Source organism: Photinus pyralis, unplaced genomic scaffold, assembly GCF_008802855.1.
Source record: "Photinus pyralis isolate 1611_PpyrPB1 unplaced genomic scaffold, Ppyr1.3 Ppyr1.4_LG2, whole genome shotgun sequence".
In the NCBI taxonomy this organism is placed as follows: Eukaryota; Metazoa; Arthropoda; class Insecta; order Coleoptera; family Lampyridae; genus Photinus; species Photinus pyralis.
This window is the reverse complement of record NW_022170403.1, coordinates 50483951-50510417: the sequence shown is the minus strand read 5'-3', so window position 1 is coordinate 50510417 and position 26467 is coordinate 50483951. Positions and strand designations below refer to the sequence as shown.

Sequence of the window (26467 nt, the reverse complement as noted above, 5' to 3'; positions counted from 1 at the left end):
TTAATTAAAGTACATAATGTCGATTTACTTTCAGTCACATATCGACGAAAATCCATCGATATGTAATATTGTAATTACAATTCAGAATATGATTTACTTCAAACTCTGTTCTGGGCATATCTGTGCCCTTACAGTGCACACATTTTTCTCTATTTTCACTTCCACATATCCAACATCCTAATTTTCTCGTTGAAACCCGTAAGGTGCATACTTTATTAGGTACCTACACCATACCTTGCACTATACACACAAAACTGGATGTTATACTTCCTATGAACTATAACAAATTTGCTTCTGGGCTTTGACTCCATGGCATGGAAAAACTCACTTTTCGAGAAAAAGGCGGCGACCATTAACACTTCAACCTTTGGGAGACTATCTAACTGCCCCTTTACGAACCAGTCAGAACTCAGTTTATGGCAGATTGCCATAATAAGTCGAATCGAACTCCTATCAGTGTCATGCACTAATATAATTCCCGATCGGCAACTTGCGTAGTGACGTATGCGACGCTCGGCCAATATCGGCATGTCGTCGGTTGCATGACAAAATTTGAAAGTTTTACGATATTGTATGTTGTTTCCTGACATGTTGCAATTAGAAAAAAAAGTTTTGTATATGAGATGTTTAATTACAGGTTATAAACTTTACAGTAAGACACAAAAAAGTTACAATTTTTTTTTCAGGAAGACCCTATTGCTGCCATTCTAATTGATATTTTTCTACATTGCTGCTGTTGCAAATGAATCAAACATAAGTGCAAAAAAATCCGAACTAAATACCTATCTTGAAAACTGTATAAGTGACGGACGAACGGAAAAAGTGGCCTTCCTTAACATAAGTATCTATCACGAAACTGTGGTCCTTAATACCTTGCCTTGGTATATAAACAACTGCTTATAAGGTACTCTGGGCTACCTGTTATTAACGTTGTAGGGGTAGATATTTTTTTACGAACGAAAAAAATTGTGGTTTTCAGTGCGCTCTAGCACCGTACCGCTTATCGGAAAACCAACGCGGCTGATGTATTTTATAGGAAATGTTATCGATTTAAATGTTGTAGGCTAGATTGTAGACCTTCGAAAAGCACATTGTCTACTAAACTAAAAAAAGTGGAAAGATTGCGTTTACTGCTGTGAAGCAGGCCGCATCACGCATGCATGCTGCAAGCACAGATTTAAATACTCTAAATCTGTGCTGCAAGGCAACAAACTTGAAATTCAGGTTCAGTACCTTCTCCTATATTGGATAGTCGAGAAAAAACTCTCAATTTTGGTACTTCCCTCTAAAGACTATTCAAATAAGTAAATAAACCAATTAATTAATTTAAAAAAACCTTTCTGATTGTTAGGGAAATGACTTCCAAAAGAACTGCAAATTCACATCCATTTTTAGGAAGCAAGGAGGTAACTTTATTACTTGGTTAATTGAAAACCAACTTTAAAAAAATCTGATTAAGGAAGATATAATTTATTTCTTCACGTTACAGATATGATGTGTTCACGGCCACAATATTAGAACGCTACATTTATATAACATTAATTGATTAAAACTCGATCTATTACGATTGCTACTCTTTTTAACATAAATTATAAATTTCTCTAGCACTTATACGTTAATACACAATAATCATATAACATATTACAATCGCTATACCTTAGTGGCTAGGACAAAGACAATAAACACAACAGTAACACTGAATAGGTACTCACAACAATTAAACAAAATCTTTTTAACGCTATTGTAATAAAGAAATGAAATTAATACGTTTTGGTAAAAGCTAGTGCGATAAAAATGCGTAACCTGTGTTCTTCCCATTCTAGGTAGACCTACCTAAATCCTCTATTCTGACTAACCTATATCTTCCAAATACTTGTTAGGTATGAAAACTAATATCACATTTATAGTAGTAATCATTTTTCTTAAAATTAGTGATTAGGTACCCTAAGTATATTATTTTAACACAGAAGACCAATACCATTTAAGCTAACAAATTAACATTTATCAGAGGGGGGAACAACTAGAAACTACTTAAACATTATCCAACGCAATAAATATAGTTGTAGATAGGTACTACAAAACAGAACAATATAAAAGTATATTATCTTTCCAATTCTTGTAATATTCATATAATAATAATATGATAAATTTCAATTTTGTTAATTTCTTATAAGTAGGCATAATTACCATTTGTATCATCTATTCATATATGTGGTCCACTTCGACCCTGCATTGTTTAACGGTATTTTTCTTTAGAAAAATACAATAAATGAATTTATATAAACAAGAATTAGGTAGTATAAGACCACTTAATATAAATACGGGTACACACATTTAGACAAAATGGACGTGTAGTTATAGTATAATTGACTAAAGGAGGTGAATTAAATTTCGTAATTTCTGAACTTGTTAACGATCTCACTTGGCGCTTCATTACCCCATGCGGAGGTTCGGCCGCCGTAATGTAAATTAGCACCCCCTTCAGAAGCTCGACGATGCGCGGGACTTATGCCGGTTCCCAAACTGGATGGGCCAGAAGATCCACCTGAATCTGGTAACATACGATCCTTGGTCTTTGGCGTGCTCCAATGCATAGACTATAAAAACAAAAGGTTTGAGTATAGTTATTTAAACACAGACTTATTAAAGTTCAACATGAGCTAAAAATCGTAGTAATCTTGTGAAGATGTTTTTCCTTATAATAATATTTTTTTCGTACTTCCGAGACTAAAGTGACAACTTCACTCCATTATGGCAAGTACTGAAGTGTCACTTTTTGTACCGCCGGGATTAAATTTTGCGAAAATCCCGGAAGGATGAAATTACTAACAAAACAATTTCAGTAGGTTGTTCCACATTTTGTATGCGCCACTACTTCTTAAACGCATCGTACTGCTGTTCATACAGTTTTTTGGATTTCGGTGGTATCAATTCTTTACCTACTTTGGCTGCTTTTTATCAATATCAAATACACCTTTGTCACCCACCATCAAAATTATGACACTGGCAATGACAGTTCCTATGGTAACTTGTTGAGCAGCGATTTTTTGAAAAAACGCGTTCTCTAACTCCATACAGATTAAGTGTTTCAGTTTCGGAAGTACGAAAAATATCGTATATACCTTGCGACTGAAGTAGTGGTCTTAATCCCTCAGGTAAATTATGGCCCTCCCTTCGGTCGGGCCATAAACTTTACCTTCGGGATTAAAAGTACTACTTCAGTCCCGCGGTATATAATATACTATTAACTATGTAAGTAATTTGAAACATTTGAAACAAAGTTGTTGCTTTATCTGAACCAACTTGGCAATTTTGTTAATTGAGCAGAAGCTGACCAACGAAACGAACGTTAAGTGTTGTTTAAAAATACATTTTTCTATGATCGCCACCTCCCGTATTGGAATGTTCTGGTTTTTAGTATACAATCAGCAAGTTCAAAAGTGAATTTCGGAACATAATTAACTACTTGAAAGGTGGTTTTAATAATTTCATAGTTAATTCTTCGGAAAAAACATATACAGCAATTTCATAGTGCGCAATTCTGTAATGTAATTTTCATCTATATGCCACGAAGCTGAATGAAAGATGTTTATGCTGCATGGTGGGGTTCCAATCATTAGTTATGAATATATTAGTCCTAGAAGACTATTTGAAAGGGGTTGGTGATATATTGGATTGCGATTCATGTTCAATTTTACCAAAAGACCCTCTTCCCACAAAGCTTACGTAAATTAGTAGGTATACTTGCACCTCGACTTGCACGACCAAGAATTGTAGTAACCAATGTTCTAATAATGAAATGTGAATCATAACCCGATCAGTTGTGGTAGACAACAGGTGTCATATGAGAATCGGTGTACTTTAGATTACATTCCGAATGTGATGGTCTTTGATATTTACCTGTAAAGTGGTTATGATGTCAACCTTGTAAAATTCTGTAAATAGTTTCAGACAAATGTGATAAATTTTCGCATTTAGAAAATGTTGAAACTGACTAGGAGTTAAATTTTCCATACAAATAATTATGTTATTGATGATTTCATTAGCTCACTGTGCAATTCTATAGTGTTCCTTAACAAATGTATGGAATCATTGCCCCTATAGCACTTAAATCGTGATAAAGGATCATTATATGAACACTATAAATAATAAGCAATGCCGAACGGTATATGTTTAGAATGAAAAATTTCTGCACTTTTCTGTAATACTTTCTAAATCGGCATAAATTACAAATGGCATTTTGTCTTGGAAACGAAAATACTGTTCTGCTTCAATAGACTTCCTAACAGCGCATTCATTTATTTGATTAGTACAGTATGTTTCTAAAGGAGAAGATCTGTTGAAAAATGGTTGAAGCACCTGTTACATACAACTTTCCTATACTGTCTATTTGATTATTGTTTAGAAAGGAGAAACGACATACTCTTAATCCAGGCAAAATGATAATCCGCGTATCTTTTTACATTCGATGTATCAGTCATAGAACCTATCGATCTTATGTTTAATATACAGTACTAAAAGGCGGATACGCTCTTTATCACTTTTTTGAATATTACTTAACGTAAATTGTTAATTGAAAGAATAAGAAGAAATAATTACATTTTCGTTGGCGGGATGAGAATTGCTGTGCAATGAAAAAGTTGGATACTTTATCGAACACGCAGCCTTGCAATTTACTGGTTTACTTTTATTTTAAGGTGCTTTCGAAGTGACGCAGGTGGTGTAAATAAATGGCACGTTGGCGGTTTAATACCTTTTTGTAAGTGGGTTTAGGTGGGCGTACTGCTAATGTTTCTAAAACACCAACACACCACTCAATCACACACGAATTTCACATAAAGAAATTTTATCTGTAAAATTTTTCTCAAAGAGCCACTGTGATTTGTTTAACCGAATAAGTTATACAGTGACGCTGTTAATTCAGAATGAACAATATGTGTTGTGCTAGAATTTTATACTAGAGAATAATAATAAACCAATATCTGCTCTTACTCTATTCACTTTTTCTGATATTTACAATCCTTAGTTTAGTTTTACGTGTAGTATTGTATTTCAAGTATGATTCCATTTTACTCTCAAAATACATCGTATCTGATGTCCAATTGAAAATTCAATATTACCAGAAATGCGGAGTCTTTATGTTACTTACGTGGAATGATTTTATTGTGACGATAAAGTTACCAAGTACCACCCATTCCATATTGCATTAGTAAGGGAATTTATTTTAAATTTATTATTTAGTAGGTTTGGATTTGTATAAAAAGTTCAAATTTGTTTATTTACTAACGTAAGTATCGTGGTAATACAGTCACTAACGCTTTTGAATAATAAACACTCGCAACACAATGACAAAATGGGTTGCAACCTCCTAATTCTACGGCAAAATTGTCAGCCTGATTATTTTCAAACCCTTTTCGATTTCGTAAGTTCGAACAACGAAGAGGTTGTCGTGAGCTTTTTCTTAGAAGTGGGTGGTGTCAACCCTCTGTATTGCGTTGCCACTGGTAATGAGTAAAAGGGCAGGGTTGTGTTTTGTGACAATCGTTACCGTCCCACGAAATGTTACAAAAACTTGAAAGTAACCCGCATAGAATTCCTTTGTGAGATATTGACAACAGTAACATTATAAATAATTTGGTCGGTTGGTTTTCTTTTGAGACAGCTCTAAAGGTAATTCTAGCGTGCCAAAAAAACGAACTCTTTAAAAAATATTGTTACACCCAACCAACGTAGAATCTTTTGTATGTTAATTCACGCCAAAAAAATCAATTCTTCGAAATCATGAAAAAAAAAAACAGATACAAAATAACAGTAAAAAGTTGGTAGACTCCTCCTCTGAGTACCTGTCCATAAACATTTGCTAGTACGTATTTAAAATAAATGAACAGCTGAAAATGTCTCATTTGTACGTAAACGTCTTAAAATGGGAGTTTCTTTTTTAATTTTTTGCTCAGTAAAGGGACGGCGCGGTTTTACTCTTTAATACCGTTTAATACCGTCAACTGTCAAGATTCCTGTATTATTATATTAAGGTATTTGGTAATACTAATGAAGGCCTACGGCAGCTGGTTTTATTATAACTCGTCTCTAGGAAATCATTGAATATTAATGTGAAATAATTTTGAAGGCACGTCTTTTGGAAATCGGAATATTTTGTTTTTTTTCAGCTAGTTCGGTAAGTTAATTTTCCCGCATGAGCACTTTGTTTGCAGCACGACCGTAGGGAGAGCTGCATTTATAGTGCTAGTTAGGTACATACTTGTTAGGTATTACCTGAGACAGATGCCTAAAAAATAGGAGGTTGCTCGATCAAAATTAATTAATTTTATTATTACATCTGCTAGCTCTATAGATGTTCTCCTCTTTCGTTTCTAGTAAAAAGGTATACAAATTTAAAAGTATCTACGTCACCTACATTAGAACTGCGAAAAATATTACATTCAAACTGTTTGTATTAAATCAAGTGTAAAGTTTAATTTTGTAACGCCAAACAGATGACACCTTATAGCTTTCCACAAAACTTTTCCTCCAATTTGCACATATAAGTAAGTAGGCGTTTGTTCTCCCAAGTGTTACATAAACTTCAGCACAATCTGGAGTCAAGTTACACTAAAACGAGCAGGAAATGAAACTTATACGAATAATATGTAACAGGGTGCTATTTGCATCCCGTATTAATTGATTACCTGAAAATTATCACAAAAATACTGGCTGACCAAGCCATATAACATATCAAGCAGGAACTTTTATCTAATGTCCTAAGGCGATGAAAGTAATTAATGTACTTATTACACCTGCAAATAGTTATTATCAAATAGTTTTATGTGATAAGACAAGTGTTATAAGACGGGAAAATAGTGAGTTTACGGAAGATTTGCGGGTATTGATGAACATTGAAATTGTTGAGGGTATATTTAATTTAGGTAGTATTTGGGTTTAATTTTAGAATTAAGTACGTTGTGTGCTGTTGCTGTTAAATTTTGTGTTTACGAACCCAGTAAATTTAGTCTTGTCTAATTTGGGCAAGCCGAGTATGCTATATAAAATTGTTTGTAAAAATAAACGTAATTAAATTTTGTTTGTAAACCTAGGTTTTGGTGGCCTTTTGAAGTAATTTTCAGTAATTTGTGTTTTTAGGTGGGTCATACTGGGCGATCAGGTGGTTAACACAGCAATTATTTTTAACACTCGATAACGTGGAGAGGAATTTATGGTATGATCTCAAGGAAAATTTATTTGACAGTTAACTTCAATAAAGAAAAGAGTAAAAATACTAGTTAGGTGTTGTGTTGTGCGGTTTATCTGAATTGGAATTATTTTTGTGCGAATGGAAGGTAGAAGAGTGGAGGGAGTGTAGAAATGGTAGAAGGTTCGTTTGATACCTACTGTTAACAGATGAAGGAAAGAATGCCAGTCGGAAAATTATAATGCAAATGCATAAAGAAAATAAGATAATTTTATTAATTTTTGCTCTAAAATAATTTGGGGAGCCAATAATCGCATATTATGAGTTTTACATTGAAATCCCTATGTTGCGTTACGCAAGTCACCACCCTGTATATTTCATTTATTAGGAAAAGAAAATTCAAATTTCAAATACTTGACAGATATCTGCAATCGCTAACATTAAAGTTACTATAATCTGGTAACTTCCCTCATTTTTGGGCAAAAATCATGCGTTTTTTGATTTGTGTATTTAAGAATTGAACATAGGATATTTGTATGTTCGGGGGTAAAATTCATATTATGAGATAGGCCTGTTCACGGAAAAGGTGCAGGTGATTTCAAGTGTAGAATTCAGCCCAGTTGATCAAGAAAGAATTACAGTCATTTGAGTATTGACTCGTAAGTTCATTATTTTATTGTAGGATTAATTTTATTGCAATATGTTATTAATGCACTTATTTTCTGGCCGCCAAAGGGATATTGAAATAACGATAACATTCCCAATAAAAGAACGCATTTCTTTAATAAGCCCCAATGAAGTACGAGTAGTAACGATGTTTGTTCAATAAAAACAGTGATAACCAGATAAGTAAATTATTAATCTTGCATTATGCACACCATTATATATTTGTATGTACAAGATCATGGTCTATCATCAGTGACGTGCGATAAAAATCCCTGCAAATTAAAAGTATCCCTTAAACCTATTACATTTGTAAATTAGGTCATTAGTTTAGTAGTATGCGCATCAGTAGGTATACCGACATGTTCCAATAGGAAATAGATTTCATCTCAACTTGTGAGAGAGGTGATCAGATGTTAATTTTAACCAGAATTGAGAAATGTAACAAAATAATACCGTATTTTCTAATTTTCCTGTATCTTTCCATTTTGCTCTGAATTTAACAAAAATTGTCAAATTCCGTGATGGATGAGACGTTAACGCGCTCCGTAGGTATACTTCAGGGATGGTTAATGTTGCACTTAATATATTACTGTCGATAATAATATTCTTATTTTATTACATAATGTACTAAGGGATTAAATACCACAATTAGCGGAGAACTAAATTTTGCGAAGGAACTATGCTCTGTTTAATCCTGTGGGTTACGTGGAGCTCAAATAATTACCTCTGTGAGACAGGTCGATTGTTACCCTGATGATCAACATTCACGTCTGAATAGTCGAATATTGTAGAATTGTCTCAACTTCTTATTTCACAGGCAAATATTTCGATTTGAACTAATAATAATAGTAAAACTGCTGGAAAATAGCTTTCGAAAGTGTAATAAAAAACGATTACCTACCTGATGAACGTGCTCTTTCATTCCTAACCATTGTTTATAGCTGATAGAAATTCCGCTGTTCCTCCATTTGTCGTAATTCAGCTTCTTCGAAGGATCACAGAGAGTGTCTTTAGCTTCCTGAAATCAAGGAAATCTCATTAAAAAGTAATTTAGTGGAAATTTCACAACTTTATTAGTTTGTAACAGTTTAACTTCCTGAGTGAGAGCGGTTATTAAAGATTCGTCTGGTATGAAATTTTACTTTGTAGTTAATATAAGTACTCGTCTTAAAAGATTTATTTGGACACCCTCTAATTTAGAGGTAATAAAATCCATCATTACACCTTATCTTCAACAACTTGTCTATTGGTCGTAAAACGAATTTTTAAGATCCTTGCGGTAAATGTTGGACAATGTATGTATTCTGCAGGGTGTTTTTTTCGGATGTTTCTCGGAAGTATTGCAGTCTTCCGAGATCAAATTTAATTGTCTTTCAGAAAAAGTGCGTAGATAACTAGATATGTCGCAAAATCGAATTTTTAGATATTTCTGTCAGTGCATAATTTTGATACAATAGCAAAAATCTGCAAAAGAATAAGTTTAGTTAGAAGTTTCTGGAAAAGGATTACGGTAGGTACTAATTAGAAAATGTGAAAAAATGCCCGAAGTAGCTAGCGACTTTATTGCTTTAAACCGCAAATCACTATTTTTTGTTGTATGCTCAGATTTCACGTGAAATCTTGTTTCTTTCCAAACATACCTTGTAAGTGCTATTTTTGACGTCTAAATCAAATTCAGAAGCTTTTCAGTGATTTATATGATTTCTGTGATAAAATAAAGTTTTGTAATATGCACAACGATAAAGGGAAACCAACCATCTCGTGAAAGCTAATTCACTCGATGGTTAAAATAAGAAAAACTATTCATTCATTGTTTCAATCGATCGTGATTGGTGCGTGGTATTTGTACTTCGGCACTGAGTGCCTATTTTTATTTCAGCTTGATTGTTTGATTTTGTCGAATAATTTTGTTTCATCTGTAAATGTTCTATGTTGTGTTTAATGGAAACCGAATTACGACCCAGGAGATAAGATAAGAAATTTTAAAAATAAAGGAAAATAAAATAAAAACTTCAAACAAAGGATAGATGCAGGCCAATGGAATCTTTTGAATTTACAGAAAGAATTAAAAAAAGATTTTGTTAGTAGGTACGTGTGTTTAATTGAGCTAGCTGGATAGGTGTTGGTGGGTGGTTCAGTGATCGTTTGCAATTGCACATAGCAGTATATAAGACAATAAGAAGTGACAAGCAAGAAATTTCAATCATGTGCTTTAGTTAAATATGGACGATGCGTTCAAGAGGTAAGAGTAATATATGCTGGCCTGATTTCTCTCTTAACACATTCGTAGTGAACTCACTCGGGACAAACTTTTATGATCATTTTCACCAGTTTTATAGACGCGTCAGCTTAAGTAATTGCAGTGCAAATTAAGAATGTTAAATAAATACAAGAGCTTGTATCTGATATGTCAAATAAAATCGCCTTTGCTTTCGTGTTAAGGTCAATAGTTTTAAACGCGCCGTCCTGTATAGGTTTAGATATATATAGTTAGACCATATGATTTCCCTATTAATCCTAGCTTTAGGATGTGTTAGGATACAAATACGTAAATCAGTTGTTCATTATGTAGCAGAGACGCAACAAAACAAAGAGAAGTTAATTAAACTTTTTTTAACTTAAATTAATTTATGCAGCTGTGCTGTTTTGACGTCGAACAACAGCAAAAAGACCAAGTAAATGTGTTATATTCTTTTGTTAGAACGGGTAAACGTATTTCTACTCTTTTAATCAGGATAATTATTTTCTGTCGACATAAAAGTTAACCCCTGTCAAACTCACGGTATTCAATTATACTGTGGCACAAACAATGCATTAAAAACTAAACCGACATCTCATCTATTAGTTACACATCGATACTTTATTTTTGAACGTAATAATTATTTACGTGTATTTATGCTTCTATGCGACATGAGTTCCAGAAAACGAATGTGGTAAATCTAATGACGTACATAAAATTCGTTTACCTCTAAATGTGAAAAAAAGCGCACGAACAGGTCCTAATCAGAAGCGATAACTTTCCCCTATTCCCAAGGTGTAGGACAGGCAACCTTGTTTTCCAAGGGGCCAAAATAAATTTTTGCATATGCGCCACGGGTCACAGTTGAAAATCCAAATAAAAAGTATGTTGTTATTGACGCGCCAATGTTACCTATTGTAATCTAACGGCGTTAAAAAGTTTATTATATTATTATTATCATTACTACCTGTCTGAATATTTTAAAAGAAATTTTTCCTTGTAACCAAGAAGGTAATAAGTTTTCCATTTAAATTCAATATTAAGTACCGCAAATCTTCTAACTGAGTTAAATATGTAAATTTTGAGCTTTCAATTTCTTTTCCTATATATTTCTATACTTCTATTGTTCATTTAAGGCAGTTGTTTACCAGTAAAATAGACAGAAGCCACTGATATGGCAGTAACATTTTGGGACATTGGATCTTTCGATGAAGCTTTGGAGGGCTGTAAATGAAGGCCGAAACTGATCGATTGATTTAAATTTCAATATATATATATATCAATATTTTTGATTTTGTGTATTGATTTGCCATCAGTGTTGTCAAAGGATCAATTTTTAAATTTTCAGGTTGGATCCAAATAAATCCATTTTACTAAGGAAGTGGTATTCAAGTATGTCAGTGAAGTTGTGGTAGCCGTGGACACATTTTTGGCAGAAAACGAACATTCCTGTAAAAAGTAAAACTTAATAAAGCGATCAGGAAGTTCCCCACCCTGAAATCTAACCCCTGTTACAAAAGGGTAAAATTCAAAAAACTGTAATTTAATAGGGTTTAATTTGACGCAAACTTTTGATCTGGGATTCGGATAGGAAAAGTACGGAGGTGTAGAAAGGACATACAAGTTATTCTTTTTATTAATTTTCAGCTTCAACTATTTTACACGTGTATCCTCGCGTGTATCTACAAATTCGAAAGAGTTGCTAGGTCTTGGAAAAGAATTTACGTCAGACGAATTTAGGAATTTACAGATTTTTCTGGGAATGTATCGGTTTCACGGTATTAAGCGATTCAATACATTTCAAAAAGACCTTAATATGCAAAATACTAAAAGCATTGAAGTTTTCCCAAAATTGTTTAACTAAAAGTCGACGCGTCGTAATTTATTATTATGAATTATCAATTCCTGATCCTGATTCCTGGAAATCTATTTAAATTTGGCAAAGTTACGTATTTTCATCCTTAACAAAATGCAGTTTTGAAATTGAAAAAACCAAATTTTGTAAAATCGTTTTTATTTTTTACTGAAGTTATTTAAAAAGATATTTCGAAATAAATGACACATTATTACGGCCATTTTTTTCCCTCTATAAGATTCCACTTTTAAATTTTATTTTGGACGTTTTGTGTAAAGTGAACCAACATCAACTTTGTTTTTTCTTATGGAAGTCATTTTTACTTTTTATGTCATTTGATAAAGCATTTGTCTCTGATTTCAAAATGTAAACATCTTTTAATCAGAAATAGTGTTATTAATTTGTAAAAACGCAAGAAACTATGTACGTACACTACCCAAGCCAAAATTTTCTAGACAAAAAAGAAGATATTTTAGCAATATTAAAAAATTGTGATGTTTACATTTTTGAAATCAGAAAAAAATTATCTATCAAATGCCACGAAAAGTAAAAATATCTTCCATAATAAAAACAAAGTTGATGATGGTTAACCGGAGACGAAACGTCGGATTTAAAATTTAAAACTAGCATCTTGTAGAGGGGAAAAAGTGCTCATAATAATGTGCTATTTAATTTGAAAAAATTGTTTAGATAACATCAGTAAAAAATAAAAACGATTTTGCAACATATCGTTTTTTCCGGATATCTCCGAAAGTAGTCGGAATTTTCAAGTTTCAAAACTGCATTTTGTTAAGCATCAAAATAGGCAACTTTGCCAAATTTAAACGACCTACCTATCTCTTACAGTTCCTGAGATCCCCATGGTCGCCCTCGAATTTGAATCAGCCTGTATAGTAATGAAGAGCTTAAAAAATGATCTTAGTGCATACGGAATGTGAAAGGAAGCTCTAGAATCGTCTAGCATGTTGCTAAGGGATTTCGAGTATGGAACTTCCAAAACTTTTTAGCTCGTAGAGCCTTGGATTGCATTTTTCCGAAAATTTAATGTGCGTTTCAAGCGCGCGCTAGACCATATATAAACTTAGAAAGCTCTGGCAGGACATAAGAAAGCATGATGTCCTGGTAAAGCTTACATACTTCTGGTCCGAGACTGGAAAACTCTAGAAACCACTCCGAAAGTCTGTAGGATTATACGATACAATGCTTTGAAAATGCCAATGGAGCCCTGGAAATGGCCTGGAAGGTTACGGTAAGTCTCAGTTCCGTCTAATGTGTTTCAGAGCCTGCTAAGTGTTCAAAAAGTCACCACGAAAAAAAAAGATAGGGTTTTCCATTTTTTTTTAAAATATTGTTGCAAGGCTCATTTAACTGGTTTCTAGGTCCTTCCAGCGCGTTATAGGTCATCATTGCCTGAGTTGGGCATGATTTTATACATTCGAATGCCTCTCAAGCAATTGATCTACAGATAGACAATTTTCTTATTCTAAAAGAGTTATTTTTCCTCAAACGAAAACATGACATTTTCAACTCATTTCATAACACAAAAGTTTGACATTTTAGAAATCATGTGCGTTGGCATTGGCAGCGCATACAAAGCCCTCGTTGCCACTGACAGCGTCAAAAAGGTACTTTGTCTGGCAACAAATCAAACTTTTTTTCAAATAGCAAAGCAAAATTTTTATTAAATTTTTCAAAAAACTTTCTTTTGTGGACAACCTACAAAAATTATGCTCATTTTTTACAAAAAAAAACGGAAAAATAAATCTCACATTTAAAAAACAAAGATATTTTTTTCGAAAAAACGGTTATTTTGATTTCGTTAAAATAAATAAAGGACGTATACGACTCTGAGCTAGAGAGCTATTCTGTCGAGAATTTGGACCCTGGTTTTTTTTTACAGATTTCAATATTTTTATAATTTGAAATTATAAAAAACAGACGTACCTATATTTACATACCAAGAAAATCGAAGTCAATAAAACTGATGCGGAAACGAGTGTTTCAAGGCGTATGCCTTCATGCAAGCAATCGCGAATTGTTGAAGTTACAACTTCAAACTTTAGTTTTGTAAATTTCATAATTGGTCATAACTTTCACATAATCACGAATCCAGTTTGGGAACAGAAGAAACGCTTTTCTGTCAATAAAGATTAATATTTCGGTATTCTCCTGACTTTGATCATCATTTTGAATGGATAGAAGAAAACCAAGTGTTTCTTGAAATTGCGTCCATTCGATGAGAATCCTTTATGATCAAGAGTTAAATAAATGGGACCGTAAATGAGGTAATAAATCATGTAAATATTGCTTTATGTGCAATGCGTTTATGCATCGTCAAGCTTGAACGATTTAGATTTTGCAAATAGAAGTAAGTAGCCAACGCATTTGCAAGCTTACCATCAAACATTAAAATTAAGAAATTCCGAGAAGGATGATCTCAAAGCGTTTTAAAATAGCCTTCGTATTTCGTGTGATAAAAATATATAAATCGCCAATCACGTTGGGGTAATTTAGTGCATTTTGCAATTGACGCAAACAGCTTTAAGTGTTTAACAACAACTATACAGAAATAGATTGTACAAGTGAATGTAATGACCCCTACCTAATTGACACACTGAAACCATTTTAGATGTTTACCAATAACTCATTATTTAATGGACGTTATGATTTAAGCGTCGATACATTTGTCTTGTGTGCAAATTGCAAAGTTAAAGTTGAAAAATGAGTTGCTCCAAGATTACGTTCGCCTGCTCTTGAACTTACACGGCTTTTATGAACATGGTTGGGGTGGAGTATTTTTCAATTCATATCTCGTACAATTCAACACCTTTCTTTATTGCCGCATTCTAACGAATTTTTGTAAAAAATTATCCACTTCCTCATGTTTGGTAGGAATCAAAACTCGAAAATTATAATGTCTATCGATTTCGAAACTTTTGCACATGATACGTGGTGCACCATCAAAAATTGTGGCTGGGCAAAGTAATTTTCTTCTGAATCTGATGATTACGACAAGAAACTGTTGTAGTCAACTTTGGACACTTTTTCCATAAATTTGAGCATTAGGTACTCGTATGTAAGTTTTTCCTACTAATTTTTCATGTGAAAGTGAAAACGAATGTTACGCTTGTGAATCCATTATCTGTTACCTACGCCTTCCTACTGCCCAGTACAAGAAACTGAAATTTCATTACAGTTGAGCCTTCAACGTCTCGCAAAATGCTGAAGTAATTGAAACTAGCCAAAAAAGTTTTAAAAATAACTGGAACCGTCCCTTCTAGAATTATAATTTGCATGACATACAACTTTTAGCGCATTTTTTATTCTCAAATAGTTTTTCGAGCGCCTTTTAAGCTTTTTATAAATCGATTGAGATCTCTCCAATGGGATATCTGGTTTTCAGCATTCTATTCGTACTATCAAGATATTCCTGCATCGCTTAGTCTAATCGCTACCGAAAAAGTCGGTCAAGTCATACACAACGGCCTTTTGTCCGCTCGTTCGAGTGCATTTTACAAACCTATCGATATCTAGATAAAAGAATACCGTAGAGCCTTCGGGTTTTCAGCATCAGTTTTGTACTGTCGAGTTATTTCTGCATCGCTTAATTTGAAAACTGAAGGTCATTGCCGAAGTTCATAATTTATCATTTTCATTTTTATATCACATCCACTATTTCAATTGATTAAGGAAACCTGGGGGATTATTTTCGAGATAAACACAAAGTTAGCTCGTTTGATTTGAATTTGTGTTTGTTTATCCTTTTAGAAATTTGGTAGGTGCGTAATTTTTCGTTATAATTTGCAATTAATATGTGGTGTGGAAATTTAACGGGTGTTGTCCGATTAAGAAAAAGTTTTGTCGGATTGAAAAAACAAGCAGTAGTAGTGCACCGCGAGCTTTTTGTTGAGGTTCTCTTCTTATTAAAGTTCAAAGTTTCTACCGTCCGAACAGTCACCGAAAATTTGTCATCTTATTCATCAAACCAGTTTCGCTTGTTATCTAATTCTCTGCTATAAAACAAAGTGAAGCTTAAAGCTGCCAGGGTTTGTGTGTGAGTTGTTTATGAAGAAAAAATCTGTAAGTAATTATAAGATTTCTTATTTTAATTGTCGACCGCTTGCGTGTGGAGTAATAACTCAAACATAAGCCTTTCTTTCTTTCAAGGATTTTGATTTGATTTTTTCATGTGTGTTTCGGAACAAATTTTTGTCATTGTTATTCAATTAATTGTGGGTTTATTCGAATCCATTTTGCGACCCGGATAGTTTTCATATCAGATTTTTCTTTTCGTGCCCAAGAATTGTCAGGTGTGCAAATCTGTATAGTTAATTCTTTGGAATTTTCGAAAGTTGGTTTTCCACCAACGGACTAATTACAAGTTATTCTTGCGTTACTTACCCTGAAAGCTACTGATGTGCCACATCATAAACGTGCTTAAGTCTATAGTGATGGCCTATCAGACTTTTTAACTTGTTAAAATCTTTAGATATTTTTATTTTTCAATTCACCTTGAGTATTTGTATGTTTTCTGTCCCCACTTGAACACAAATACGTGTATAAATTGTATCATTACTTTATAATCTAAAGATCTAATTGACGTAATAATTGTTTCAAAAGTCCTAATATAAATCGCGAGAGGAAAATCAAGCCCGCGACGTAATCAGCAGAGTAATTGAATCCTTTAATCGGCAAAAAGGAAGTTCGCTGAAGAATTTGGAAGTAATCGAGTCTGCTGGAGCCACTAAATTAAGATCCTTTAGTTTCACTTTAAGATTTTGCTAATCAATTTCGTCCCAATTTATAATATATTATGCTAGGAGTAGGTACTATACAGGTCCTTGTTTTTGACAAGTCTTGGGGACTTTATTGGCACACTTTAGAAAACAATCCAATCGTTTGAACTTTCCCATCCTAATTTGCAACTCATTCAGTAGAGCTGGAGGGCCTGGTTTAGTTTGGTTGCATAAAGTTAAGCTGGTCTAATTGCCTTCCTTGCATTTTACATTTAAACGACGCTTGCTCCATGCATATTAATACCTGCGAAATAGAATAAGTAATAATATATTTAGCAAACAAAGTAGCGTTTCCCCTTTGGATGAAAGGCTCCTGCGCTTGCATTTGACCACAAAGGAACGTAACCGTCTCATTATCTGACGCATATTAAACGTTTCATGTATAACCTTTCGGAAACTGTATAAACATCTGATGTTTTCCTATCAGAAATTTCATTTAATATGTACACACAGAGGGTTAATTGCAGATCAAAGCCAAGTACGTCCTTTCGTTTATATAATGCGCTGCAATATGGTTATTCTGTGAAACTAAACAGATTATCACATTGTAATGTAATAATTTTCTCGTTGACGAAGTGCCTAAAGCAATTTCGACATTTTCCATCGTCAAAATTCTGGACTTCCATGGTGCATAATGATTATTTGGACGTTTTAAAAATACTAATTTTTTGCATTTTAAAATACCCGTGGCGTGCTTTTAATGGTATAATACATAGACCACAAGCTTTAAGCCTGAACAATAAGTAAGCCTTCAATTAAAATAAACAGCAATAAAACTTATCTTTTCAAAAAATAGGCACGCATTAGGCTTGCGTCAATATCCTTCACCATCTACCTTGGTCTCCATTCGCAAAACTAACTGTAACATATTTCCTTTTTGCCAAAATAGACGAAGCTTGCTGAGCTGAGCATTATAAAATAACCAAAATTTTAATTGGTCGAAATATCTAAAATTACTATTGTATTCATACAATACATTTTTTCACGGTAATGCACAATTCTGCTATTCCACTATGATTATACTATTACACCTACAGTGTAAAAACACTTTTTTTATTCAATGATTGTACACATAATACCATAACCAACTATAAAAATAAATTTGAGTAAAACAAATAAAATCACGACGTTATTGCCAGTATATGTCAGCTAAAGGATAACATGACACACAAAAAAGGAACCACATTATCTAAGATCTGCACTTATACTTCTGTTATACTAAATTGTGACAAAAATAATCAACAGTGTTAATTAATTAACTGAAATACTTTGAAAATATACTTTTAATTGGCAATTTACTAAAGGATTCTAACGATTGCGTAACACGTTATTAAAAGTACGGTTCTCATGGTCACATTTAATTAAAGGAGCTGAATTTTGGTAGAGACCAGTAGAAATAAAATGACAAAGGTCCCCAGAGATCCTATGTGTGCTAAAAAAAATTATTCAAGCTCAAAGGCGCAAATTTTTTTTTGATTTTTCTCGAAACCGGTAGCTTCTATTAAACATACAGTGTGTAAAGCGATGGGGTATACAAGAGGGAATTTTTTTTTGATATTTTTTGCTTGCTTTGAAAGTACCAATAACGTTTCGATAATCTAAAATTTATTTATAGAAATCTGGAAAAATAATAAAATTAATTTTTTTTATTGAAAGTTATCATTCTACATTATAATCAAGATAGCGTATTGTTATCAAACCACAAACAATCGAAACGTTATTGGTACTTTCAAAAAGGAAGCAAAAAATATCATGAAGAATAAATTTTTTTCATAGATCGCTTTACACACTGTATATTTTCGACAAAAAATTATGTACAAAAATAGTACTCGCCATTTTTTTCCTAAGAATCACCATTCCTAAGAAATCGCGATTCTTAAAGTTGGAGTTACTTTCTACATGATATGCACACATTTTCACACCACCTGTGAGGTAGTGGCACTGGGTGCGTTTTTTAACGTGATTTCTCCGGTAGGTCTACTCCACGATCCGTTATGACGGAGTTTTATGGGAAAATGCTGTATTTACTACAGTCTTCGGTCATGGCTTCTTCGATTTCTTCTTCTTGCTGGATGTTCATAAATTGTTCAACTGAAGATCAATCAGCTATCTCTTCATCGATATCAGATGAATATTCGTCTATATTGGATTCAATTAAGCATTCGAGCAAGATTGGCCTTAACAATTAGTGCACACTGGTGAACACAACAACCCTACTCTTCTACAGCCACATTTAGTACTACAACCTTTTTTTACAATTACAAAAAATATAGGCAGTCTAGGAGTTTTTTCGGAGCAGGTGGGAGTATGGTTTGAATCGGTTCCAAAGTATTGTCTGTTAATTTCCAACCCCAGTTTTCGGGGTTCAGTTGATTGTTACCTAACAATGTCTGAACTTGATAGTATACTCGATACAAGTATTAATGAGCAGAAGCCGATGTAGGAGGAAGACAAGATAGTTGTACTTGTTTATTGTTCCGTGTTTTTTTAAAAAATTAGGTTTTTCACAAATGTCAAAAAAAACCTGGATTGAACATCGCGCTTGTAATATAAATAACTAGGTAATCTGTACTTGTCCATACAATTAATTTTTCTTTTGAGCTACATCATTTAAAGTTCTATTATAGGTATAACCTGAACCACTCTATCTCGAGTTAATAGGGTCTTCCTGAAAAAAAATATTGTAACTTTTTTGTGTCTTACTGTAAAGTTTATAACCTGTAATTAAACATCTCATATACAAAACTTTTTTTCCTAATTGCAGCATGTCAATAAACAACATATAATATCGTAAAACTTTCAAATTTTGTCATGCAACCGACGACATGCCGATATTGGCCGAGCGTCGCATACGTCACTACGCGGGTTGCCGATCGGGAGTTATATTAGTGCATGACACTGATAGGAGTTCGATTCGACTTATTATGGCAATCTGCCATAAACTGAGTTCTGACTGGTTCGTAAAGGGGCAGTTAGATAGTCTGCCAAAGGTTGAAGTGTTAATGGTCGCCGCCTTTTTCTCGAAAAGTGAGTTTTTCCATGCCACTCGTTTGAGTGGAGTCAAAGCCCAGAAGCAAATCTGTTATGGTTCATAGGAAGTATAACATCAAGTTATGTGTGTATAGTGCAAGGTATAGTGTAGGTACCTAATACAGTATGCACCTTACGGATTTCAACGAGAAAATTAGGGTGTTGGATATGTGGAAGTGAAAATAGAGAAAAATGTGTGCGCTGTAAGGGCACAGATATGCCCAGAACAGAGTTCGAAGTAAATCATATTCTGAATTACAATTACAATATTATATATCGATGGATTTTCGTCGATAACTGACTGAAAGTAAATCGACATTATGTACTTTAATTAATTAGAATCGTCTTCACAACAATACAAATGGGATGTCAAACTCGCGGTATCACGTCGAACTTTTTTCGTATATTTCCTGTTGGGACGTTTATATACAATTTATTAGGTTCGCGATGACTTCTGCTATCACACTCAGGTACAAATGCAATAATTATTCGACGCTTTTTTCCGTCAAAACGACGTTTTCTTTCTCTGAATCGATTGTAACCAATGCTACGGCTGAGCGCCAACGCGCGTAGTGACGTCACAGCAACGTGGCGGTCATTCGAAACTTTTCAAACGCCGTTCATTTTAAAATCGTGTTTGCTAATCACAACGATTTCTCTTGACAAAAAAATGTACCACTAATTTTTTTAATGTGCTTGGAGTTCATTTTCAAGGTTTTTGAAAAAACGCGGAAAACCCCATTGCATAATGTTACAACAACACAAAACAATGAAAAAATTAGATTTAATCTAAAACAGGAATTTATACCTCAAAGGCACAGTCAAGCTACCGGGGTACTTATATGTATTTGCTATAGGGATATACATACAGTGGTAACATTTTTCAAAAGCTTAGTTGTTTTTGAACTCATTTCAATTATCCCAGCAGTGATAATTGATATTCCACATCCCCGCCGGCTATACCTATTACGTTATTTTGAGAATGAAAATGATGAATGATGATATAGGCTAATTTTCGAAACTGCTACGTTTGGAAATGCTGCTCGTAGTAGAACCGTCTCTTTCTATTGTTTCAGTGTAAACCAACTATAAGATTCACAATCTTGAGTGGAGACGTTCCAAATATTACTATAATTCTTAAATAGGTAATAGGATTTCATAGAATAGGTAGCTTAATTTTTTTATCTCCCATCAATTTCCCTACAACCCAGGTTAATCAAATTAAGTAGGATAAATGGATTCAGTCTGACCAATTTCTCCTTAAATAAATAGAAATTACCCGTTTTAGCAATTACATGTTGATGTATAGGTTATTACATCATCGATTACCGTTTACCATTGCATAAAATCAATGCTTTTACATTCAATGCTAACGAGAAGTTTTCATAAATAATAGATATGCTTCTGTCAAAATGTAACTAAATTGCGGCCAATTCCACTTATAACCAAATACACGTCATTACTATCAGACTACCCCACAGAAACGATATACGTTTTCCAAAACAAGTTAAAAAGAAAAAGGGAGTCCTTAATAACCTTAAAATAATAATGGACCTGCGTGTTCATCACAAATTAATTGACGTCACATTGACTGCGTTTGTCTATATTTAGATCATTCAAAGAAGTTAACCGAACGAGGTTTAATGAAATTTGTGGTGAGTTTCCTTTTTAGAGGAGCCTACCCAAAATAAAATAAGTACATGCAGAGTATTCCATCTAAAATAAAAATGTAAAGAACTGATTGACTGGACGTAATAACTAAATTATAAAAGAGCTACAGAAATCACATAGAATTGCATGTTATTGGTTCTGGATTGGGTTTCACTGTTTATTGATAGATGAAATATTTTATGTTGTAGAACGAATAATGTTAACAAACATCCCTTGAAAAAGAACGCAAAGAAGGGTTTCGGAAAGGTAGAAAAAACAAAAAGTTTAGGCACACGAAGCGGAGGAAAATCTGAATAATGACGCTTGTGGAAACCTAAGTAATAAAATAATAAGGTGTCACTTGGAATATGTTGGTAAACCATTTTCGACTGGTTTATTTGTAAACATTTATTTGGCTGTCATTAAGCTGATGTTATGATCTATATGTTAGTAGGTGTCTCATGTGTGTGTTATAGTGGGATTAAGGAATTATTAATAAATAAGTTGTAAATCAGCATATGCATGATTAAAGCGCATTTTTGGTAATACAGGTCAGTATTCTATTAGCGAAGTTTAAAATTATCGATCTCACGAGTCATTTTGGCTGCGTTAAATAATTAATTTTATTTAATTTCAATGGCGGGTACGTCTATTTTGCAAAACAAATCACAAAGTAAATAATTAAGTTTTTATACTGGTAGCGCTATTTAACGGTAAACTTATAGCACCTCCGAAAACCATATCGAAATTATTTTCTTAAAATATTATCGATCTCACAAGTAATCTAACTCAAAATAGACTAGAGCCTGCACATCTACACTATAGCAGAAAGCTTTTAATGAAAATTTGAAGTCTATTGTAATTGTTGAGATCTCACCCCGACAGCCGGACAGCCAGCCATAACGAATATAATAGCGTATTTTTTTCAATAATGCGCTAAAAAATATAAACTCGCCAACATGTCCAGCCGTTTTCATATTATAGAGGGTATTAAAAAGTTTGTGGAAGTGTACAGACCCTGGTACAGACAGATGAATAGATGATCAATGATGCAGACTGACAGGTCAGCCTTATTGCAAATTTGTCTACCTGAACCCGTCTAGTTTATTTAATAAACTGGTTTAACTGCTATTGCGTATTTATGTTACGGGTGGCGATTATTCATAATGACCGGTCAATGTGAATATTATGAAAAAGATCGTTTCAAAACTAAAGAACACTACCGTGGCGAAGAACGGTAATGTTTTGACGTCGAATGTGGCACGTCGGCAGTTGATAGTTTCAGATGCAATTTATTTCACCTCTTCCTCAATTTCCGATCATGTACTGTGTGAGAGGCCGATGAAGATGACGAGTAAATAATTGACGATATCAACCACACTCGTTTGGTGTCATTCGAAAGCAGAGAAACAAGGGTTAAAAAAAGGTTACTCGGTGCTGATGTCCCTCAAAGTTGGGTCAACTTTTTAGGAAAGGCGTTCGAAAAACGCCCAAAGTTTTAGCACTTGCCGATCGAAATTGCGTATTTTTGCCATTTCGAACTTATCTAGCGGCGATCTAACCCAAAATGCGCTTTTTGTTTCCCTAAGTTGGCTCCAAGTGGCTACCAATGGCACTACCTAAAATCGAGAAATTTTCGACATGGAAAATAAGTTTTCTGCTTATCGGGAAGGTAACACCGGCGCCTCGCGGGCAAATCCGTTCTTCGAGCCGGATCCGAAAAAAAAATTTTTGCGGCCTGGGTTGCAATACGGTAAAAATAAAGCAATCAATCATAGTAAAATTTCGTATAGAGCTAGCCAGTTGTCAAATTTGAATTTTGATTTCGGAAAGAAGAAAAGTTCATCCCCTTCTTATGCAACCCGTTGCAGCCTTGTTTTAGTTTTATTTAAAGTTTCATGTTTTTGTAGACATTGGGATACTCAGCATAAGTAGTAAGTTCTTTCTTATTATCTCGTAAGAATTGAAGATGACTACAGTAACAACAACATATTTTTACAATAAAGAACATAAATTGCTTTTTTTATGAAAACGTCATCCAAAAGAGGTTAAAGATGTTACCTACAAGTAATCTTGACACTTAAGAATAGGTAGTTTTATTGAACGAGAAAAAAACGTTGTTCCGAACAGATTGAAAAGTTTTCAGAGGGAATGAGCAGATGTCATCGGGAAGCGCAGAGATTGTAAGGAATTGGGAAATTATGTTGATGCATTCTTTTAAAGGGGTGCTTTGGAAAAGGTTTATATTATAAAATCACCTCAAGATATCAGATTTGGTAATTTCTAAACACTAAACTTGAAATATCTCTAGTCAAAGACAATGGGTTCGTTATCGAATGAACAAATTAAAATGTACATGGATTCTAAGAGTTTCGATCAGCACGTAATGTTGTAGTACTAGCGGTATACCAAAAGATACTGCATTTTGTGATACCAACGTGCCACTTGCTACAGCTGTTCCTTAGAACCATTTAGACATAGACGATTTGACCCGAAGAACACGTGACATTTTCCGTGTGGGTAGAAATGTATTCCGGACAGGATTTAAGGTAGCTTGGTAGGGAAGCCTCTCATGCACTTTCGATGCCCGTAGGTTGTTTTTGTTACCATAAATGATTTCCCTGACCCCAAAAACATAAATCTAGACACCTTACACGCCCCGGCGTGTCTTAGAAAATAGAAATACAATTCGACCAAAAGTCGGCCATTTTCTAAAAATGGCGACTTTTGGCGGACTTCCTACTACCATTGAAATCCTCGGGTTAAAATTATACGAAATAGACACCCAGATCTCGCCTCAATGCTATATTTAGTTTTTCTTCAAAAATTTTACAATTAATCACCCCCACTGGCCCCACTCCCCTCTAAAATGTACCCACACGAACAACGTTACGTGTTCTTCGTGCCAAATCGTCTAATCGCCGTTTGCACCCAAGTTTGCACCGACAAATTTAAGCGGAGCTTAAAATCCATGGTAACGATGATTGAGACAATGGTTGTCATGGATTTTAAGCTACGCTTAAGCTACCCTCCACTTTAATTTGTCGGTGCAAACGGCCATAAATGGTTCTGTACCAAGTGGCACCTTGGAATCACAAAATGTAGTATTTTTCAAGAATTGCTGTTATATGGAGACATCAGTATTTCTAAAGGTTGGTCTCAGAATATTCGCGTTTATGTATTCTGGGCAAGGCGGATTAAGGAAGAGTTTATAGGAGCAATGGTTTACATTATGTTTGTTAAAACGTAAAGATCTTTTGGTTAGAAGCATTACTCTTTAACCCAACAATGCCCATTTTATGGCCCGCCTATGTTCGCTTACAACGATTTTGCATGTGCGCTGATAGAGAGAACAATTTTGATAAATGTTGCGTACGTGAATTCCTTGAAGTCAAACTGATTAATAAATCATTGCCGAAAATTTTGGGATCATTTCAGTGACTTCTGTACCAATTAAAGTAATTACCCTGTTTGATTGTTACTTTAATATTCCTTTTTGGGATTATTTGGAATCACGTCACGTAAGTGTTTTATATCACCGAAAATGTAAATTAATTTAGAATTTTGCATTTTAGCAACACAATCATGCAAAACTGTTTAGGCGAACCAATTCATCACACATAAATAGGTTCCTAATAATCTTTGAGTGGAAACCCTCAAGATCACCGAGGTAATTACCACCTACTACTGTAATAGGTTATTAACATTTTTTTTGGATACCTTTTAGGGTTCTTTTTCTGGACTCACTCAATTTAACTAAGACGCAGACGTCACGTCATTAGTTTGGGGCGTAATTAGAGCGCCGTTCTCGTCAAACGCCAGTTAAATGCCCATAGCCGTTGCAGAACCTCTACCACCCAGATAAGATATCTGTTTGTGTCGTCCCCTTTGTTTACCAAGAAGATTTAATTTGATTTCCACCTGTTACCTACTTAATTGTTACCTATGTAGAAAAGTTGTGTTTTACGTTAAAGGAAAGGAATTTGGTGTAACCCTGATATGATCATATCTTGGAATTTACGTTCTCATGAGCCATTTGGTTACGATAATTTTTTTTGCCTGATTTTGTTATTAAGTTTCCTTTCAAAGTATTTTCGTTTATTGTAATAAAGAAAGTCTATTAGAGCTAGCTGGCAGGTTGCTTACTGTCGCTCACTGAAATCGAGATATGAGAAATCTATTTATTTAATGCCCTCCTTGATCTACAGATCCTACGTCCCTGAGGCAACAATAAAAAAAAATACGAAGTTGCTTCAAGACAAAAACTCAACGGAAATAATTGCGGTCACAGTATTTGTATGAATGTAACAGGTGACCTGGGGCTGCAAGCAAATGTGTAATTTAGAAGGTACGACATAATTGAATAAAATTCATTAGTTTATCTCCCAATACCTACACTAAAATTATATCCTGTACAAAATTAATTGGCAACCTGTGGCTTCTACCAGAGAATACGGTCAAATTTAGCAGAATCCCGACTTTACGGCGTACATTTTTGCAATACCTCAGCAGATTATTATAATTGAGGAGGTACTTACTTGCAATTTTTGAAATTTTTCCTCGGCTTCCTTGTTCCCTTCATTTTTGTCGGGATGATATTGTAGCGCACGAACTTTATATTCGGCCGTAATTTGATCTACCTATAAAAGCACACAAATGACTTATTTAAAACGCAAACTGAAGAAAATTATTTTCAGACTTAATGAAAATAGCGAAATTACCGTAGAATTCTCGTCACATCCTAAAATTGCGTAAAAATCCTCGTCCTCACTGCGCTGGTAATTTAAAATTTGATCTACAGCACTCATTATTATTAACACTTCACTTGACGAAATAAACGATACAATGACAATACAAGTTACTTCTACGAACTCTGGGAAATTTGTGACGCTGCCGGTGAAAATCGTACAGGAAAACCAAGGGACCTATAAACCAGTGGCACTTACATCGCTTGAGTTTCCATACGCATCCGTGCACGAAACATATGTCGGCAAGTGCACCAAGTATACTAACTCAATTCCTCAGTTAAGTGAAAGTTGTTTTGT

The 26467-nt window shown here is 34.1% G+C and overlaps 1 protein-coding gene and 1 long non-coding RNA gene across 2 annotated transcripts; one reads left to right on the top strand and one right to left on the bottom strand.

Annotated features, from left to right (window-relative positions):
• Positions 1-1449: 1449 nt before the first annotated feature.
• On the bottom strand, positions 1450-26467 carry LOC116163340 (J domain-containing protein-like). Its single transcript, XM_031477228.1, has 4 exons — positions 26144-26467; positions 25961-26062; positions 8754-8870; positions 1450-2597 (listed from the first exon to the last, which is right to left on the bottom strand). The coding sequence occupies exons 1-4, from the start codon at positions 26228-26230 to the stop codon at positions 2385-2387; spliced, it is 519 nt and encodes a 172-aa protein (XP_031333088.1). The 5' UTR covers positions 26231-26467; the 3' UTR covers positions 1450-2384.
• On the top strand, positions 24815-25646 carry LOC116163341. Its single transcript, XR_004143725.1, has 3 exons — positions 24815-24943; positions 24998-25092; positions 25150-25646. It is a non-coding gene; the product is annotated as an uncharacterized LOC116163341 (long non-coding RNA).